The sequence below is a fragment of the Zophobas morio genome, unplaced genomic scaffold (genome assembly GCF_036711695.1).
Source record: "Zophobas morio isolate AGI-343-1 ecotype UQ-CSIRO unplaced genomic scaffold, CSIRO_AGI_Zmor_V1 ptg000038l, whole genome shotgun sequence".
In the NCBI taxonomy this organism is placed as follows: Eukaryota; Metazoa; Arthropoda; class Insecta; order Coleoptera; family Tenebrionidae; genus Zophobas; species Zophobas morio.
The window spans coordinates 789,537-810,931 of record NW_026972143.1 but is presented as its reverse complement, the minus strand read 5'-3'; the positions used below and the strand labels follow the sequence as shown (position 1 = coordinate 810,931).

Below are 21,395 nucleotides of genomic sequence, written 5' to 3'. Positions count from 1 at the left end.
GCAATAATACATGATTTTTTTTTACAACATTCAGCACCTTTAGTATATTACATGACAATACAAAAGGACTTAAACTTCCATTAATCAGGCAAAATTGTACACTGTAAAATTCTGGTTGAGGGGAAACGATCTTTGGTATTTTTCGTGACACCACAAAAAGACTGAAACTTCCAGTTCGCAGTCAGTTGTTTTGTGACCATGGACGGAAAAACAGTGGCGTTCGTGTTTGTTATGCTGCTCTTGTGTTTGCATACAGCAGGTAATAGTGTCCATACGCTTAACTCAGTTGACATATACCTAGTAAAACTTTTGACTTAAGCGGCTTAAGCCACACCACTCTTTCAAGTCAAACTGGCTATAATTGTAGGCTTTATGGAAGCGAACCGCAAGGATTATTACTGTCCATTAGTACAGTTTTACTAGGTATATGTGAACTGAGTTAAGTTATACAAGAGCCACTTTGACTTTAGCAGGTGGTTTGGTTTAAGTCGCTTAAGTCACAAAAGTTTTACTAAGTTATGTCACTTGACATAACCTATTAAAAATTTGGTCGAAGGTTATTTCCATAGAACTTCCTTCCAAACCCCGGTTCTTTGAAAAATTATAAAAACTTTTTGCGAATTTTGTTTTCTGATAATCTCTATAAAGTAAAAATCAATAGCGTAAATAACACTTCCACAGCTTTTTTCGCTTGAATTTTTCAATTCTTCAATTTTTTTTTGTTTCTTCAACTTTACGATATGCAACTCTTCGAGTTTTTGATTTTTATATTTTTCAGTTTTTCGATTTTCCAACTTTTGGATTTTTCAATTTTACGATTTTAGAATTTTTTCATTTTTAAATAATTGGATTGTTGTAAAACTATTCATTTATTCGATTTTTCAATTTTTCGATTTTTAATTTTTTCAATTTCTAGACATTTAAATTTTCTATTTTTTGATCTTTGGAATTTTGACGATTTTATAATTTTTCCGATTTTACAATTTTTGGGTTTTTCAACTTTTCGATTCGATTCGTTTTTTTTTCTTTCCAATTTTTCGATTCATTAATTTATTTGATTCTTAAGTTTGCGGATTTTTAGTTTTTCAAAGTTTCAATTTTTCGTTTCTTCGGATCTTCGATTTGCAATTTTTCGATTATCCAATTTTTTATTTTTTGAGTTTTTCGGTTTTTTATTTTTTCGAATAAAAAAATTGGTCGAATGTTATTTCGACAGAACTTCCCTCGTCCCTGAAGTGCAGCTCAACAAATCCCGGTGCTTCCATAAATTACAAAAAATATCGACGAATCGAACAACCGAAAAACGAAAATCGAGAAATGAAAAAAATTTAAAAATCGAAAATTGAAAAACCGAAAAATCGAAATCCGAAAAGTTGAAAGATCGATCGATATCGAAGGACTGAAAAAAATGAAATTTTGAAAAATTCCCAAAATTGAAATGTTGAAAAACTGAAAAATCAAGAAATCAAAACGATGGAAAGTCGAAAAATTTTTAAATTCGAAAAATTGAAATGTGTACATACATACTCATACATACTAAGAAGGTTAAAATCGGGAATTCGAAACATAAAAAAAAAACGTAAAATCGAAAAATGGAAAAATCGTCAATCGTCAATATAAAATTTAAAAAATCGAGAAATCTGCAATTAAAAAAATCGAAAAACTAAAATTCAAAAAATTGAAAAATCTCAAAACTGAAATGTCGAAAACTTGAAAAATCGAGAAATCAAAAAAATTAAAAGTCGAAAAATCGAAATATGTACATACATACTAAAAAGTTTAAAATCGTAAAATCGAAAATTGGAAAAATCGTTAATATAAAATTTAAAAAACCGAAAAACTAAAAATAAAAAAACTAGAAATTCAGAAATCGAAAAATCTACAATTAAAAAATCAAAAAATTAAAAAATCGAAAAAATGACGAATCGGAAAACTAAAAAATCGGGAAATTTAAAAATCCCAAAACTGAAATCTCGAAAAATTGAAAAATCGTAGAATCAAAAAATTGAAAAACCGAGAAATCGAAATTGAAAAATTGAAACATCAAAAGATTGAGAAATCGAAAGCCATAATTTAAAAAATTTAAATTGACAGATTTAAAAGCCGAAAAATTGAAAACTTAAAAAATCAAAAATTTTAAAACTAAAAGCGATAAGTTGAAAAATCGAAAGATCAAGAAATAGAAATTAAAAAAAAAACCGAAAAATTAAAATCTCGAAAAATTGAAAAATCGAGAAATCAAAACATCAAAAAATCGAAAAATTTAAAAATCGAAACATCGAAATCTCGATAAATTGGAAAATCGGAAAACAGAAAATTGACAGACTTAAAAGCCGAAAAATTGAAAACTTAAAAAATCAAAAATTTTAAAACTCTAAAAGTCGAAAAATCGAAAGATCAAAAATAGAAATTTAAAAAAAACGAAAAATTAAAATCTCGAAAAATTGAAAAATCGAGAAATCAAAACATAAAAAAATCGAAAAATTAAAACATCGAAATATCGAAAAATCCTAAAAGTGAAACATCGAAAACTTGAGAAATTGAAAAATACAGAAATCAAAAGGTGGAGAAATAAAAAATCGAAATATTGGGAAATCGAAAAATTAAAGGAAAAATAGAAAATATCGGAGCGCCAAAAATTGAAATATTGAAAAATCGAAAAATTTGAAGAATCGAAAAATCTACAATTAAAAAAATCGAAAAATTGAAAAATCGAAAAAATGACGAATCGAAAAACTAAAAAATTGGGAAATTTAAAAATCCCAAAATTGAAAAATCCTAGAATCGAAGAGTCGAAATTGAAAAATTGAGAAATCGAGAAGCCAGTGAAACATTTAACTTAAAAAACTCGATAAATCGAAATTTCGATTAATTGGAAAATCGGAAAACAGAAAATTGAAAGATTTAAAAGCCAAAAAATTGAAAACTGAAAAATCTAAAAACGATAAGTCGAAAAATCGAAAGATCAAGAAATAGAAATTAAAAAAAAGAAAAATTAAAATGTCGAAAAATTGAAGAATCAAAAAATTGAAAAATCAAAACATCAAAAAATGGGAGAAATCGAAAAACTGAAAAATCTAGAAATCAAAAAATCGAAATATTGGGAAATCGAAATATCAAAGGAAAAATAGAAAATTTCGAAGCGCCAAAATTTGAAATATTGAAAAAAAGAAAAATTTAAAGAATCGAAAAACTGAAATCGTGAAACTGACTTATCGGAAAATCGAGAAATCGAAAAACATAAAATCCAGAAATTGAAAATTCGAAAAATCGAGAAATTGAAGAATCGACAATTTGAAAAATCCTCAGACTAAAATGTCGAAAAACTCAGAAATCGAAAAATCTAGAAATCAAAAATTCGAAATATTGGGAAATCGAAAAGTCGAAAAATCAAAGGAAAAATAAAAAATTTCGAAACGCCAAAAATTGAAATATTGAAAAACCGAAAAATTTAAAGAATCGAAAAACTGAAATATCGGAAAATCGAGAAATCGAAAAATAAAAAATTGCGAAATTAAAAATTCAAAAAATCCAGAAAATGAAGAATCGACAATTTGAAAAATCCTCAAACTAAAATGTCGAAAAATTGAGGAATTTAAAAAATCTAAAACCAGGAAGTAGGAAAATCGAAAATTGAAAACTGAAGTGCTAAAAAACCGAAAAACCGAGAAATCGAAATATCTAAAATAAAAAAAAAAACGAAAAATCAAAATGCCCATAAATTGAAGAGTCGAAAAATTGAAACGAGAAATCAAAACAACAAAAAATCGAAAAATTGAAATACTGAAAAATCGAAAAATTTAAAGAACTGAAAAACTGAAATCGTGAAACTGAAATATCGGAAAATCGAGAAATTGAAGAATCGACAATTTGAAAAATTCTCAGACTAAAATGTCGAAAAACTGAGAAATCGAAAAATCTAGAAATCAAAAATTCGAAATATTGGGAAATCGAAAAGTCGAAAAATCAAAGGAAAAATAAAAAATTTCGAAACGCCAAAAATTGAAACATTGAAAAACCGAAAAATTTAAAGAATCGAAAAATAAAAAATCGCGAAATTAAAAAATAAATTGAAAAATCCTCAAACTAAAATGTCGAAAATTTGAGAAATTAAAAAATCTAAAACCAGGAAGTCGAAAAATCGAAAATTGAAAACAGAAGTGCTAAAAAACCGAGAAATCGAAATATCTAAAATAAAAAAAAAACGAAAAATTAAAATGCCCATAAATTGAAGAATCGAAAAATTGAATCGAGAAATCAAAACAACAAAAAATCGAAAAATTGAAATATTGAAAAATCGAAAAATTTGAAGAATCGAAAAACTGAAATCGCAAAACTGAAATATCGGAAAATCAAGAAATCGAAAATTCGAAAAATCGACAAATTGAAAAATCCTCAAACTAAAATGTCGAAAAATTGAGAAATCGAGATATCAAGAAGTAAAAAATCGAGATCGAAACATCCAAAAATTGAAAAGTTAACAATTAAAAATTCTAAAAATTGAAAATTGAAAACTGAAATGCTAAAAAACCGAAAAATCGAGAGTTCGAAACATCTAAAATTAAAAAAAAAAAAAACGAAAAATTGAAAAATCGAAAAACAAAAATTGAAAAGTCAAAAAATAAAAGAATCGATTTGTAGGAAACATGGAAAATTTCGAACCGCCAAAAATTTATTCGGCAAAATTTTGCGATAACCTTAAAATATTTACAAGATTTCAGAGCAATCGGTTTTGCAATTTCAAAGTTATATTGCAAAATATTGTCATTCAGTTTTGACTTTTTATTTTTTTTTAACTTTTTATTATAAATTTTGGAGATGACGTCATCCCATTAGTGGTGGGGTTGACTAGTTAAATTTTAGTTAGCGTTTAATAATCTATGATTTATGATTTATTTAATTATATTTTGCAGTTTCAAAGTTAAATTGCAAAATGTTATTATAACTACAATTTTGATTAGATTCAGAGTAAAAACTTAATTGATTCCAGACTTACGCAAACTCCCTCCAGAACACCACGCCCCCACCAAGAAGCGCCACGCCCTTCCACTCCTCTTGACCAAAGACGACGACAGCGGCTCCAGCGACGAGAGCGACTCCGGCCCCGACAACGAAGTGGCCAACGAGCGCACCTTCGCCCCGCCCGCGCGCTACCCCGACCACTTCCTCGACTACGAAGCCGAGCCCCTATTCTTCCAAAACGGCCCTCCCCCCGACGTAGACTTCATCGGAATCAAGCACCACTTCTCCAACGCGACGAACCTAGCCTTCCCGGCCTACGCCCACGCCAACCGCCGCCACGGTAAATCAAACACCCCCTACTTACAAACGTATTTATTAAACTTAACGCAACCTTACAGGTAAGAGATCTAGAAACGGACCGAAACATTTAAAGCGCCACCACTCTCAAAAAGGGGGCCACAAAATTAAGAAGCCGCATCGGCGCCATCGGGGCCGTTGACTTGAGATTCGTACTGGAGGGCGTTCTCGTAGGCTTTGCGCACGGCCTTCCTGTCGGCGGGCTTCCGGGGCTCGTTGACCTTACACAACAAAAAAAATGCTAAAATATGTATAAATAAATAAATAACCGACTGCGCCACTTTCGCGCACCTCGAGCATCATTTTGTGTGTAGTTTTGACAAATTTAGCCCTACCTTGGCCTCGTCCCTCTCTTGGTCCAGCCCCATGATCTCTAGTTTCTCCGCCGGTAGCCACTGCCACGTCCGCTTGGCGTCGAAGAACAGAACCAAGTACACCTCTTCGGAGTGGTTGGACCTCAAGGCCATGACTTCGCTGGGGGGCGACGGGATAGGGACCCCGTTGTGCAGGTGCCCTTTGGGCATTTCTGGGTCGATGATGAGGGCCGGGTACCACGGGTACCCCCGACATTTGGCCCAGACTAGCTGCAGCGGCTTCAGCTCGATCTTCTCCGTCGCCACTTCGGCGTTCTCCGGGACGTGATCCGAGTCGCTTTCGTCCGTTTCTACTTCAGACGCCTCGTGCGAGTAGCACGTGGACAAGCTCGTGGCGCTGTCGCTGTTTTCGTCGCCGGAGGTCTGGTGCCCGGCGCGGTACACCCGGAAGCTGTCGGGGACGGAGTCGAGCTTTTTGGTGTCCACGGTAGGACTCACCGTGACTTCGGGGGTGCGTCTGGGACGCCCCTTCTTTTTTCTGTTTGGGCGAAAAAACGGTCCTTCGAGCCGGATCGAGACGGTTAGAAATGTACTTACGGTTTGGGGGGGCCCGGAGAAGGCGCTTCTTTCTCCTCTTTTTCTTCTGCGGGCTTTTTCAGCGCGGCTTGCGCCTTTCGGGTAAAAAGTACGGCGGTTCGGCGGTTCACTCCGCTCGGAGAGACACCTAATTGCAATTAAAAAACACATAAAGTATCTAAATTGCCGCGGCTTTTTAGATAACAAAAAGAAAACATAAATTTTATCGGTTATCGGTAGACGTAAAATGCAAACTATAAAATAAAAATAACAAATTAGAAAGTCTTGTTACTGCTTCAGTTCTAACTTGTTATTCAGACATGGCAGTGTTAAAACTTCTTTTTTTGGTACTTCTTTGTGTCCAAGTGCGTTTGCAAGAAAGTAATTTTTTCAACATGGTGTAGGGCAAAATTTTTGACTTGAAGGTTTGAAAAAATTCTAGACCTACCGACTTGTGGAAAATTGGATGCGTGCCCTGAAGCTCTGACTTGTTTCAATTCTGTCTGTGACGATGGTCGTTCGCAGGGTTTGTATAAGTATAGAAATGGATATGGACGAGAACAGCGTGAAGAAGGCATCGACTATTATGATATCATTTATCCCAGTAGTTAAGAAAATAGTAATCATAAAGTGCTATTAATGTCAAGGTTGACCACTGTGTATCATTATTTCCACACATATACCCTTAACAGCCGAACACACTAAAATTGTTCGCATTTTTACCAGGAAATGGGGCGTCCTTCGAAAGCTACGTCAATTAATTTACATTTATAATTTGCGAACGATAACACATCACAAATACCGTTTAAACTTTATTTCAGCTTTCAGAAATCGCCAGTCGTTGCACTGACTCGAACGCGGTTTTCGCCATGAAAATTTTCAAATTTTTCCTTGTGCTTGCTTTGGTTCTAAGTTTGCTGTACGGAGCAAATACGCATTTTACCAAGGGTAAGGTCTGACACTTCTTTGCATTTATTACACCCGATTTATTTCCAGGTCGTCGCAAGCCCTCAAGACGGGATAAAGGTACACCGGAGGACTGTTCGAGTGAGTAGTTTGCATAGTGATAAAATTTTATTTGAGTGGTAAATTTTCAGATTTGCAGCCGTGTGGGAAAAATCGAACTTGTCCGATCACTACTACCTGCTACGATTTGGTGTGTGATCCAGGTAAATGTCTGGGGCTTTATAAGAAGAAAAAATCGAATTAAATACGACTCGATGATGTACTTTTGAAACAAATAAACAATTAATTATGAATCAAACTTTATCTTTATTAGGACCATGTTTTTCAATAACAAAAAATATATGTGGATTTTTTTTAATGGAAAGTGAGTTTTCACACAATTCATGTATAAAAATATCGCCTAGAAACAAACACGATCGCGTGTGCTTGTCACCTTCTGACATTATCAGTTACATTTCATGCATATCATAACGTCGATATTTCACTGCATTTACATTTAAACTATTGATAAAGAATACTTTAGGAGTTAAGCGTGTTCTCATTCAGCCATAAATAAATATTTTACTTTGATAAAATCCGCATAACTTTGTTTTTGGCTACTTAAGTAGTATTTACTTTTAAATTTTAGATTAAGTAAGTGATTTGGATAATTTCATTTCAAGATTCATTTCAAAAAAAGGTAAACAAAGCGATAAAATGAGGCGAAAAAAGTAAAAACAAGTCCACAAAATAGGAAGAAAAACAGTAACAAAAAAAGTATAAGAAAACACAAAAACTACTGCGGAGTTAGGAAAAAGACAACAAAAAGAGTATCAAAAAAGGCGTTGAAAAGCGACAAAAATAGGGCGAAAAAAGGTATTTAAAGATGCGATCAAAAAGAGTAAAAAAAAAATAGCAGAAAGCTCATAAAAACGCCAAAATAAAATGGGACAAATGAACACGATAAAAAAAATACAAAAAATGCCACAAAAAAAAAACGATAAAAAAGGTGAGTAATGAACGAAAAAAGCTGAGTTAGGAAAAAGCGATCAATAAACCGATAATATAGTGAGAAAATTGTCAAAAAAATTCGCGATATGTACGGCGGTGATGACTCATCGGCTGGGCGGCGTGGCGTTCGTTGTCGAAAAGTCTGGAAGCGGAAGTCGCGATGGGCAATCCAGAAAACCCTCGAAGTAGCGTTCTCGAGCCATCGAGATGAACGTAGGATTATTCATCAAATGGAGTCCACGACAGAACAGTCAAGTTGCGCCGGAATTATTTTGTACATAATCGCTGTGAAATGATCAGTCGTGTAATTGGGGTCATTAAGAAAGAACTGTTGAGTTTTACCCATGCCGATTTTAATCACCCGTTCAACGTAACAGTATTAAAAAGCAAAAAAAAAAAGATTAAAACAGGTAACAAGAAAAAAAATCTCAGGAAAAAAAAAAGAGAAAAAAAGTGGGAAAAAGCGATAAAAAAGGAAAAAACGGCAACAAAAAAGTGACAAAAGACCACAAACAGGCAACAAAAAAAGGGGAAAAACACAAAAAAATATGCAACAAAAAGTCAAAAAAAGGCAACAAAAAAGGTATTTAAATATGTATGCCACCAAAAAAAAGTTAAAAAAAAATCGCAAAAAAGCCCATGAAAAACGACAAAATAAAATGGTGAAAAAAACATCATAAAGAGTGCCAAAAAAGTGGGAAAAAAGGTCAAAATAAAATGGGGACAAATGAGTAGGACAAAAAACACAAAAAATGCGATAAAAAAAACGATAAAAAAGGCAAGTCGGGAAAGAGCGACCAATAATGCGAAAAAATAGTGAGAAAAGTGTAAAAAAAAAATCGCAAAAAAAAGGATAATAAAAAATGGCGGAAAAGGTGATAAGAATGGTGAAAGTGTCAAGTCATAAAAAAGGCACTAAAAAACAAAAAAAAAATCGACTAAAAAAGGAAGGTACAAAATAAGATCAAACAAAAAAAAACACAAAAAAGACGAAAAAAACTCACAAAAAAGGCAAAAAAGTGATTAAAAAAGGAAGAGCAGCAACAAAACGCTACAAGGAAAAGGTACAAAAGAAAGGGTAAGAAAAGGTAACAAAAATGCTCACAAAAGGTCGAAAAAAGCCAAATAAAAAAAAAGGTAATAAAAATGTAGGAAAAAAGGGTGACAAAAACGGTGCAAGAAAGTGTTAAATGATAAAAAGGCATTAAAAAAAATAAAATTCGACTCAAAAAGGAGTAATACAAGGTAACAAAAAAGCTCAGGGAAAAACAACAGAAAAGGCGACAAAATGTGATAAAAAAAGTCCCAAAAAGGCTAACAAAGCGATAAAATAGGACAAAAAAAAAATAAAAAAAGGCGAAAAAAAAGGAAGAACGGCAACAAAAGGCTGACAAAAGACCACAATTAAGAAACAAAAAAAGGTGCAAAAAGGGGTAAAAAACACGAAAAAAAATAAAAAAAAAACAAAAAAAGGCAGCAAAAAATGACAAAAATTGATACACAAAAAAAGTCGAAAAAATAAATCCTGCAAAAGCGTAAAAATGAGAGAAAAGGTGCGGAAAAGGGTGAAAAAAGTCCAAAAAAGTGAAAACGTGCGACTAAAAAGGGCAGAAAAAGGGAACAAAGTAATAATGCGAAAAAATAGTGAGAAAAGTGTCAAAAAAAAATCGCAAAAAAAAGGATAATAAAAAATGGCGAAAAAGGCGATAAGAATGGTGAAAAAGTGTCAAGTCATAAAAAGGCATTAAAAAACAAAAAAAAAAATCGACTACAAAAGGAAGGTACAAAATAAGATCAAATAAAAAAAAACACACAAAAAAGACGAACAAATGTGATAAAAAAGTCACAAAAAAAGGCAAAAAAAATGATTAAAAAAGGAAGAGCAGCAACAAAAAAGTGACAAAAGACAACAAATAAACAACAAAAAAGGGTAAAAAACAACAAATTATCCAACAAAAAGTCAAAAAAGGCGACAAAAAGGTATTTAAAGATGTGACCAAAAAAAGTTTTAAAAAATGGCAAAAAAGCTCATGAAAAAACGACAAAATAACACGGTGAAAAAACGTGATAAAGGTAAGATAAGAAAAAGATCAAAATAAAAGGGGGACAAATGAACACGATAAAAAAACACAAAAAATGCGACAAAAAAATGATAAAAAAGGTGACAAAATAAACGAAAAAAAAGATGAGTCAGGAAAAAGCGACCAATAAAGGAAAAAAATATTGAGAATTGTCGAAAAAATTCGCAAAAATCAGGATAATAAAAAAAATGTCTGAAAAAAGGCGATAAAAATGGTGAATAAAAAAGGGTAAAAAAAAAGTCAGAAAAAATGCGAACAAAGCGATAAAATGGGACAAAAAAGAAGGAAAAAAAAGCTATAAAAAGGGAATAACGGCAACAAGGTGCAATAAAAAACGGGTTAAAAAAAACAAAAAAAATATCCCCAAAAAAAAAACGCCAAAAAAAAACAACTAAAATCAAAATAATGAAAAAGAGGGCGAGTTAGGAAAAAGTGAAATAAAAGACAACAGTGTATAAAAAATTGTCAAACAAAGACGTTGAAAAGCGCCAAAAAAAAAAGCGAAAAAGGTGCCAAAAAAGGTATTTTAAGATGCGATAAAAAAAAGAAGTTAAAAAAATGGTAAAAAAGCTCATGGAAACAACGACAAAATAAAAAGGTGAAAAAATGTGATAAAAAGTGCCAAAAAATGATTACTTAAAAAAAGATAAAAAACCAACAAACAGACGCCAAAAAGGTGGAAAAAAGGTCGAAATAAAAGGGGGACAAATGAACAAGACAAAAAAAAAACAAAACAAAAAAATGCGACAAAAAAACGATTAAAAAAAGGGTGAGAAAATTAACGAAAATAAGGAAAAAGCGACCAATAAACCCAAAAATTAGTGAGAAAAGTGTCAAAAAAATTTGCAAAAAAGGTAATAAAAAAATGGCGGAAAAAAGGCGATAAAAATGGTGAAAAAAAGGTGCAATAAAGTGTGAGATGATAAAAAATTCGACTTAAATAAGAGTAATATAAAGTAACAAAAAAGCTCAGGAAAAAAACGACAAAAAAAGGAGAAAAAGTGATAAAAAAAGGTCACAAAAAAGGCGAAAAAAAGCGATAAAAAAAGAAAGAACGGCAACAAAAAGTGACAGACGACCATAAATAAGCGACAAAAAAAGAGCAATTAAAAATGGGGGTAAAACACAAAAATCCGAAAAAAAACGTCAAAAAAGCGACAAAAGAACGAAAAAAAAACGCGAGTTGGGAAAAAGCGATCAAAAAAGGAAATAAAAAAATGATAAAAAAATAGCGTCAACAAAGGCGTAAAACTGAGAAAAAATACGGAAAAAGGTGAAAAAAGTCCAAAAAAAGTGAAAACGTGTGACTAAAAAATAGAATTAAAAAGACCAGAAATATGTGGTCGACGAGACAAAAAAACGGCAGAAAAAGCGGACAAAGTGTGTGAAAAAGGGTGCCAAAAATATAAAAATATAATAGTAAAGGGACTCAGGAGAACGCTACAAAGAAAAGGTACAAACGAAAGGGTAAGAAAAGGTAACAAAAATGCTCACAAAAGGTCGAAAAAAAGCCAAATAAAAAAAAGATAATAAAAATGTTGGAAAAAACGGTGAAAAAAGATGCAAAAAAGTGTTAAATGATAAAAAGGTATTAAAAAAAAAAATTAAATTCGACTCAAAAAGGAGTAATACGAGGTAACAAAAAAGCTCAGGGGAAAAACGACAAAATGTGACAAAAAAAAGTCCCAAAAAGGCTAACAAAAAAAAATAATAAAAAAGGCGATAAAAAAAGGAAGAACAACAAAGTACCACAAATAAGAAACAAAAAAGGTGCGAAAAAGGGGTAAAAAAACACGGAAGAAATCCAAAAAAAAAGGCATTAAAAAACGACAAAAATTGATACACAAAAAAGTCGAAAAAATGCAGCCAACAAAAGCGTAAAAATGAGAGAAAGGTGCGAAAAAACTAAAAACGTGCGACTAAAAAAGGACAGAAAAAGGTGACGTGTGTAAAAAAAGCTGCCAAATATATAATCTATAATAAAAAATATAATAGTAAAGCGATTCAAAAGAATGCTACAAAGAAAAGGTACAAAAGAAAGGACAAAAAAGGTAGCAAAAAAGGTAACAAAAACGCTCACAAAAGGTCGAAAAAAAGCTAAATATAAAAGTTAACTAAAAATCACACACAAAAAGCGTAAATTTTTCAATACATTTATTTTTAAGCTATTGATAATAATGAATACTTTGGAAGTTAACCGTGTGCTCATTCAACCATAAATATATAAATATTTTACTGTGATAAGATCCGCATAACTTTGTTTTTGACTACTTAAGCAGTGTTACTTTTTCGTTGGACATTAAGTAAGTGACTTACATAATGACTAAACTCCAGAGAAACCCTACAAGGCAAATTAGAAGATTAATTTTCAACAAATACACATATTGTTCCGGTGATACTTAGGTCGTAATTATATTTTTATAATCGCATGCAACTTGGTCGTTTCATTTCAATTTTTAGTGTTTTCATTTCATAAAAACTTACAATTACTATTTGTTGTGAAAAAACATATATCACCAGGTTTCCCCAATTTTTATTTAAATCATTTAGTCCAACAAATTAGCCTGTTTACTCGCATCAGAAAGAGCTAACAAAAACGTCGACACAACACATATCGTAAAAGAACAGTCAGTGGTGCAAAGTTACACATTTGTCGTGACATAAAAGAAACTAAACAACTTGTCGGACGCCCTTTACGTCCTTAGTTTTTGCACCTCCAATCCAACTCAACAATCTCCACACCCTCAAACCACCACTTTCGAAAACCACCAAAAATTTTATTTCGCCATTTTTTCACATACAAAATTACAAAAAACTTCTAAAACTGCAGATCAACAACACGACCAGAACGCCTCTCTTCTCCACTCGGCCCATCACCGAACCCTTACACCACCTCCACTAGAAAAACCATACTAGCCAAAACCCTACACCCGAAGCCCCAACCTACCTGAACTCTGCGAGCTGTTCTTCGAATCGCCGACGTCATTGTCCCCGTCCGACTGCGAGCTGTCCGTATTCGCCAGATTCTTCCGCGCCTTGTTCAGCTCGCTGCGCACCACCTTCACGCGCTTCGCTCGCGCCAGCCCGTGCTTGAGCGCTTGACTCTTCACTAGGAGCTCCTCCAGCTTGGCGATCACGTCGGGACCTACCTTGCCCTGGAGGTTCTCCAGCTCCTTGTCGATGTCCGAGGCCAGCGACTCCTCGTTGCCGGTAGCCGGGTTTTCCCCGTTCGGCTTGGCCTCGTTGAGGAGGCCGCAGGCCTCCAGCTCTTTGCGCGCCTGCCGGAAGATGGCGCCGCATTGGTCGCGCATCTTAATCGCAGCTCTAAACACAAAGTCACGCATGCGCACTACGTCATACATGTAACTAAACGCACCTGTAGAATACTGTGTCTCGGTTATTGTACGCCAAACAGTTGGCGATCATCAAATCGAAGTCCTTCTCCATGGCAGTCAAATCCGGGTACAACCCATCCCCCAGCTTCTTCCTCATGGTGCTCAAATCCATGGGCTCGGACACCACCGTGGTGTAGTCCGGAACCTCCTCCAAGTCCACCGGTTCGCTGAAAATCTCATTCGTGTCCTTCGCCGCCACCAAGTCCAGCACGACCCGCAAACTCGCCTCCAGAGGCTTCAGCTGAATATTCAAACACTTCTCGGCGATCTTGATCCCCTCGAGTTTGATCTTCTCTCGCTTTCGCACCAGCTCGCACAGCAACCTGTCGACAGAGACGGAACGAGTACGGTAAAGCGTTTTTTTCGGACGACGTGCCGGCGATTATTTTTCTCGTACCTGGCTCGCTCTAAATCTTGCCTCAAACACTGCCAGTACTTCAGTTGTCTGCACAGCTCGATGGTGTCCACGTTGCTGGTGTTGGAGTCGCGCGGGCCCCCTTGGGCGCTTTGTAGGCGTCGTAGGAGCGGCACGCCGTTCCGGAATTGGCGTTTTAGGGTCCAGTAGGCGATTAGGCGTTGGATGAATTGGGATTTTTTCGTTATGGTAACCAGAGCCCCGATTTCCTGGATGCGCTCGGGGGGAATGGTCGGGATGAGGATGACCGGCGCCGTAGTGCGCTTTTTCGCTAGCATTTTGCGGGCTTTTTTCATTTTTTGGCGGGCGTCCTCCTTTTTCGAGTCGTCGGCTTGAAAAAATGGGATTTTTTTAAGGAGGAGCGTTTTACGTAGCAACGGAATTATAGGTATTTTGATTTTAGTGTTTTTTCGCTGTTTAAAGACGAAAAAACGTAAAAAGCGACAAGGGGGGTGAAAAAAAAAGCGTAAAAGTTGGCAAAAAAGATACATAAACAGCGCGACATAGGGCGGACAAAAAGTAGAAAAATGTAAAAAAAAGGTAAAAAAAAAATTAAAAATGAAAAATAAAGGTCCACAAAATGGCCACAAAAAGGGTACGAAAAAAGAGAAAAAACAAATACTAAAAAAGGAGTAGTGAAAAAAAAATCGCGGAAAAAATTCCAGGAAAAAAACAGGTTCTTAGAAAGGTGACGAAAAAAAGGACCTCAAAAAGGCTATAAAATGGGGCGAAAAAAAAAACAAGAAAACGTAAAGGAAGTTAAAGAAAAGACGATAAAAAAAGGTGACTAAAAAAATGACATAGGATCACAAAAAATCGATTTAGGAAAAAAGCGACAAAAAAAGACGACAAAAAAAGATAACAAAAAATACAGAAAATTCGACACAAAAAAAAATGAAAAAGAAAGTGACAAAACAACAACGCGAGAAAAGAGTAAAAACAAGAGCAAAAAATTGACTAAAAAAAAATAGTAAAAAGTGATAAAAAATACCAAAGAAAAATTCAAGCAAAAAAAAAAAAGAAAAAAAACTGGTCCTTAGAAAAGCGTCAAAAAAAAAGATCTCAAAAAATGGGGTCAAAACACGAAAAATGCGAGCTAGGAAAAAGCAAGTGATAAAACAAAAAAAGGGGGAGGAGAGCAAAAAAAAATGAGCAAAAAAGGTGTCAAAAAGCTAGCGAGAAAAAAAAGGCCAAAAATAGTGAGAAAAAAATGTAAAACAAAAACAATAAAAACGATGCAAAAGCAGTGAAAGAAATTTAAAAAAAAATGAAAAAAAAAGCGGCGTAAAAAAGGCTATATAAAGGTAAAAGAAAATGAGCAAAAAGTGTCAAAAAACTTAAATGAAGCAACAAAAAAAGGATGGAAATATAGATGCAATAAAAAAGTGGAGGTCAAGAAACCACAAAAACATTATACAAAAAAAGAGGGGCGACAAAAAAAAGGACAAAAAAAAAGTTAAGAAAACACAAAAAAAAGACAACACAAGCGACTACAAAAATAAGGCAAAAAAAATCCACACAAAAAATCGTAGAAAAACGACAAAAAAAACGAGAAAAAGTAATTAAAAAAGGCATTAAAAAATACGACAAAAATTAAGAAAAAAAAAAAGTCAAAAAAAGGCAAAATAAATAAAAGGGCGAAAACACGTTAGTTTTAGGCAATAAAAAAAGCGACTAAAAAATGAGTGCAAAAAAAAAACATAAAAGAACGTCAAAAAGAAATGGAAAACGAACAATTGAAAAAAAGACAAGAAACACAAAAAATGAGACAAAAAAGGGCGAACAGAAGAACGAAAAAAGTCGAGTTAAGAAATAGCGACAACAAAAAATACCACAAAAAAAAAAGTGCAAAACAAGAACAAAAAAATATACTAAAAAAAAGAGTAAAAAGTGACAAAAAAATTACGGAAAAAATTACAGAAAAAAAAGAAAAACAATTTCTTAAAAAAACGACAAAAACAGGAGCTCAAAAAAAAAAAAACGTAAAAGAAGTTAAAGAAAAGACAATGAAAAAGGAAATCAAAACACGAAAAATGAGAGTTAGGAAAAAGCGACAAAATAACAAAAAGGAACAGAAAATGCGACATAAAAAAAGGCGAAAAATCGTGGGAGAAAGTGTAAAAAACGATCAAAATGATGCAAAAGAAGAGAAAAAAGGAGATTTAAAAACTGAAAAAGAAAACGGTTTAAAAAGGCTATAAAAAGGTAAAAAAAGGAGCAAAAAATGTCAAAAAACGTAAAAAAGCAACAAACAAAATTGATGCAATAAAAAGGTAGGGGTCAAGATACCATAAAAAAAAATATACGAAAAATGCCAAAAAAGGGGACGACAAAAAAAAGAACAGAAAAATATAAGTTAAGAAAAAAGACGGAAAAAAAGAGAAGGCAAGAGATACCATTAAAAAAAAAACGTGAAAAAATATGCACAAAAAATCGTAGAAAAACGACAAAAAAAGGGAAAAGTGATAAAAAAATATATTTAAAAATGCGACCAAAAAAATGAACTAAAAAAAATGTGAAAAAAGCTCACAAAAAAAAAGGCAAAATAAATTAAAAAAAAAAAAGCGAAAACACGTGATAAAGAAGCGTCAAAAAAGACCGCAAAAAGCGACTAAAATAATTTTACGCAAAAAAGACGACTAAAAAAATGAGGGGAAAACACCATAAAAGGACCTCAAAAAGAAATGGAAAAGGAACAATAAAAAAAGGACAAAAATAAACGCAAAAATGAGACAAAAACGACAAAAAAGGCAAACAAAAGAACGAAAAAATCGAGTTAAGAAAAAACGACAACAAAAAATGACACACACAAAAAAAGTGCAAAACAAAAACAAAAAAAAAAAGAGTCAAAAGTGACAAAAAAAATCACGGAAAAAATTCCAGGAAAAAAAAAAAGAAAAAATAGGTTCTTGGAAAAGCGAGAAAAAAGCTATAAAATGGGGTGGAAAAAGACCAAAAAAACGTAAAAGAAATTAAAGAAAAGATAATGAAAAAGGAAGTCAAAAAAGGTGACCAAAAAGTGACAAAGGACCACAAAAAAGCGCCAAAAAAAGAACAAAAAGAAACAGAAAATACGACATACAAAAAGCAAAAGCAAGTGATAAAACAAAAAAAAAGGCGAAAAAAAAGCAAAAAGGTGCCAAAAGGCTAGCGAGGCAAAAACGACAAAAAAAGCGAAGAATCGACAGAAAAAGTGTAAAAACGATAAAAATGATGCAAAAGGAGTGAAAAAAGGAGATTTAAAAAATGAAAAAAAAGCGTAAAAAAAGCTGTATAAAAAGGTAAAAAACGAGCAAAAAAGTGTCTAAAACGTAAAAAGGCAACAGAAAAAAGTTGGAAAAAAAGATGCAATAAAAAGGTAGGAGACCAACAACAAAAAAACTTAAGAAAAAAACCAAAAAAAAATCAACACAAGAGACTCCATTGCAAAAATGTGAAAAAATGCACACAAGTATCGTAGAAAAACGACAAAAAAATCGAAAAATTGATTAAAAAAGCATTAAAAAATGAGACAAAAAAAGGCAAACAAAAGAACGAAAAAATTCGAGTTAGAATAAAAGTTCATAGAAAAGCGACAAAAAAAAGGATCTCAAAAAAGCTATAAAATGGGGTGAAAAACAGAAAAAAAAAAAACGTAAAAGAAGTTAAAGAAAAGATAATGAAAAAGGATGTCAAAAAAGTAGCTAAAAAAAAGCGCTAAAAGATGGGGTCAAAATACGAAAAATGCAAGTTAGGAAAAAGCGACAAAAAAAAACAAAAAGAAACAGAAAATGCGACATAAAAAAAGCAAAAGCAAGTGAAAACACTTAAAAAAAGCAAAAAAGGTGCCAAAAAGCTATCAAGAAAAAAACGACAAAAAAAGGCGAAAAATCGTGAAAAAAGTGTAAAAAAAAATTATGCAAAAGGAGTGAAGAAAGGAGACTTTAAGAATGAAAAAAAACGGCGTAAAAAGTTATTTAAAAAGGTAAAAAAGGAGCAAAAACGTGTCTAAAAACGTAAAAAAATCAACAAAAAAAAAAGATGCAAAAAGGTAGGGGTCAAGAAACCACAAAAAAATTATACAAGAAATTACAAAAAAAAAAATACAAAAAAGGGACGAACAAAAAAAAAATTAACAAAAAAGCGGAAAAACGACAACACAAGAGACTCCATAAAAAAATTAAAAAACCGCACACAAGAATCGTAGAAAAACGACAAAAAAAAGCGAAAAAAGCATTCAAAAATGACACCAATAAATGAAGTAAAAAAATGCTCACGAAAAAAAAGGCAAAATAAATAGAAAGGCGAAAAAACGTTGTAAAAAAGCCTCAAAAAAAGACAGCAAAAAAGCGACAAAAATAGTTTTAGGTAATAAAAAATGGCAGAAAAAATAAAAGGACGTCAAAGAGGAATGGAAAAAAAGAGGACAAAAAACACAAAAAAATAGACAAAAAACGACAAAAAAAAGACTAACAAAACAACGAAAAAAAAAGGCGAGTTAGGAAAAAGCGACAACAAACAACGCTACACAAAAAAAAGCGCGTCAGTAAATGGCATTAAAAATTATTACGAAGAACCAAAAAACGTAAAAAAAAAGTTAAAACAGGCGACTAAAGAAAGGAGTTCAAAAAGTCGCAAAAATGTGATGAAAATTGCGACAAAAAGTGTAAAAAAAAAAATTAGGCGACTAAAAAAGCAACCATAAAATAGAGTAAAACAGGTGACGAAATGTGAAAAAATGGTGTTAAAATTATAATGACGTAATTATAGAAGGGCTCAAACGAACAAAAAAAGGCACAAAAGAGAAGGTAAAAAAAGCAACAAAAATGACTACAAAAAATATGACGAGAAAAATGACAAAAAAGGGGAACAAAAGGTTGAAAAGAAAGCCAATTAAAAAAACGGTAAGAAAGGCAACAAAAAATACGACTACCAAAATTAAGTCAAAAATTGCGACAAAAAGTCCACCAAAAGTATGAGGAAAAAACGCGATTAGAAAAAAGCGTTAAAAAAATATATAAAAAAAAGTTATAAAAAAACGGCTACAAAAAATACGACTATAAAAGTGGAAAAAAAAACACCAAAAATATGAGGGAAAAACACGATTATAAAAAAAAATGTCAAAAAAAAGGAGTTAAAAGAAAAATAGAATAAAAACCGTTTTTGACGTAAATAAATTTTAGTGTGAAAAAAACCCCTATGGGATTCATAATTCACATACCAGTTAGCAACCACATTAAAACTAAAGGTTTTTTTTGCATATTAATACAACATAAACATTTTTTTTCTTTTTCGAAAATACAAAAAACGTTCGATTATGCAGCGCCAACCCGACACGCAACACCGCCAAACCCCACTTAATACTCACTCGTCTCGACCGGCGCATGTACATCGCAGTACGCAATCTTCTGCACAAGAACGGGCTGGGAATCCCCGGAGTCTTTCACCGTGTCCATTTTCATATACAAACCGGCTTGCTGTGCGCAAGTGACATGAAACGCCGAATAACAATTAGTCTTATGACACTGAATACACGCCCCCACACCTCTCTGCTTGCAAACGTAACAAGTCAGCTTCCACCGAGCTGCTGGAATGGTTTCAATGGAATCTGAAACACCCAAAGTCACACAAAAACTCACAAAAATTCAAATAAACGCACCGATAGGTTCTAAAAACACGGTATTCGCAAATCTCACTTCGGGTATCCACAAAGCGCACACGACGTGAGCCCAGTGGCCCCTGTCCGTCTGCTTGAACGCGCCCCCTTGGTTGGGGCACAGCACGCAGTCCACGGCACGACTAGGAGACTGCAAACATCTACAAATCAAGCAAAAAAACAACAGCGCTTTTATTTTAAATTAACAATGAGGGGGTTTTACCGTCTGCACAACCACTGTCCTTCTGGGATGTAAGGTACGCCATAACAATCCTGATGCACGGCAAGATTACACATGTCACAGAACAAAATCACGTTTGTGTTTTGACATTCACCATCCATACAAATACAGCAGACGGCATCGTCATCCACAACAACCCCCGTATGCCCGTTAACAGAAGCCTGAAACACAAAGGAACTAAAACCCACACTTTTGCCAAGTCGAGAATTATGTGCAAACCTGACCATTTACGTGATAGACCTTTAAACAATACACACATTGCAGACACGAGAAAAAAATGATACAGTAGGGTATTACCTGAAAGTAGGACTCTTTTTCTAAACGGTCCATCAAAAGCTCGAGAGAGTCCACCGAGACGGGACTCAAACCTGCGGCTTCACGCTTTTCGTTCATTAAAGCTAACCAGGTGGTGTCCTCTTCGTCCACGTCGTACTCCACCTGAAAGCGAATTTTAGAACCGAGCAACCACAAAATCGACGATTATTTGTACTTCTCCGTCTAATTCCTCCACGCTTTTCTCGATGAACCTAATGTACGCGTTGGGACGCGGGGGCGCATCACAAATGTTGTAATTATCGAGTTCTTTGAAGCTGGCTTCCGGTAACTGCGCTGAAGGCTCTAAAACACAAATTCACCATTTTTACAAACACTCGCATCACCCACCTTGCGCTTGCTCAAATCTCTCAATATTTGGAATGTCATCGTCTGATAAATCCTCTTTTGCCACCATATCCAACGGGTCGTTTATATTCCACCTCACCACTTGCCCATTTATATCGAACTGCACCATCTTCTGGGCTTCCTCGAACGTCAGAGGCTCAGGCACGCTGGGGGCCGACGGTACGGTGGCGGGCGTAGCCCTAGCCCGACCCTTTTTGCTTTTGGGGGTGCTGGGTGTGCATGGGGGCAACGGAGTCGGGTTATCGTGGTCGTAACTCTTCAAATGGTATTGTAAACCACAAACCGACTTGTAAGTGCGGCCGCATTTCTCAATCGGACAAGTGTAAGGGGGCCCGTGGTCCGCCCGGACCTTCTTACAATGCTCTAAAATGTCGAAGTCGATTCCCATCGTAAAGTGAGGTTATGTTTAACCGGTGACGCTGAAGACGCACATTGTGTTATTCAGGGGGTTTTGAGGGGGCGTTTGATTGAAAACGTAAGCATCACAAAGGGGGCTTTTGTATGAAAGTTGTTTGCACGGGATATCACGATTTATTGATGTTTTGGCCGGTGTCAATAACATTGGCTGTGGAGCAACATGGCGGCGATAAACTCCCTAGAAACTAAAGCGGCATTCCTACGGAATGATCGTCGTCTGGAAGGTACGGAATTTAGGCCGCGTTGGAATTACGCATGTCACTCAAGTGTTAGCCAATGAGACATGAGCTTTAATGGGCTGTGGTGACCGAATTTAAATCAAACTTTTCGCGCTGAAATTAATTGACAACGGCGCGAAATCACAT

At 34.1% G+C, this 21,395-nt stretch overlaps 1 protein-coding gene across 2 annotated transcripts; it reads right to left on the bottom strand.

The window, feature by feature from the left end:
* Positions 1 to 5,319: 5,319 nt before the first annotated feature.
* Positions 5,320 to 21,193, bottom strand: LOC135140025 (peregrin). 2 transcript variants are annotated; one of them, XM_064070397.1, is made up of 13 exons: positions 20,596 to 21,193; positions 20,423 to 20,550; positions 20,230 to 20,370; positions 20,152 to 20,172; positions 19,915 to 20,093; positions 19,695 to 19,852; positions 19,404 to 19,643; positions 14,039 to 14,387; positions 13,623 to 13,964; positions 13,194 to 13,570; positions 6,231 to 6,357; positions 5,655 to 6,171; positions 5,320 to 5,540 (listed from the first exon to the last, which is right to left on the bottom strand). In XM_064070397.1, the coding sequence occupies exons 1-13, from the start codon at positions 20,999 to 21,001 to the stop codon at positions 5,427 to 5,429; spliced, it is 3,099 nt and encodes a 1,032-aa protein (XP_063926467.1). In that variant the 5' UTR covers positions 21,002 to 21,193; the 3' UTR covers positions 5,320 to 5,426. The 2 variants fall into 2 exon arrangements, with proteins under 2 accessions (XP_063926467.1, XP_063926468.1); XM_064070398.1 differs by lacking the exon at positions 20,152 to 20,172.
* Positions 21,194 to 21,395: the final 202 nt, after the last annotated feature.

Excerpts from the sequence above, each read along its gene's own strand:
- LOC135140025 (XM_064070397.1), bottom strand. The coding sequence starts at position 21,001 with ATGGGAATCGACTTCGACATTTTAGAGCATTGTAAGAAGGTCCGGGCG. Across the intron at positions 20,094-20,151 it reads TCTATCACGTAAATGGTCAG|GCTTCTGTTAACGGGCATAC; the intron begins GTTTGCACATAA and ends TTTGTGTTTCAG. Across the intron at positions 14,388-19,403 it reads ACATGCGCCGGTCGAGACGA|CCGACGACTCGAAAAAGGAG; the intron begins GTGAGTATTAAG and ends CATTTTTTCAAG.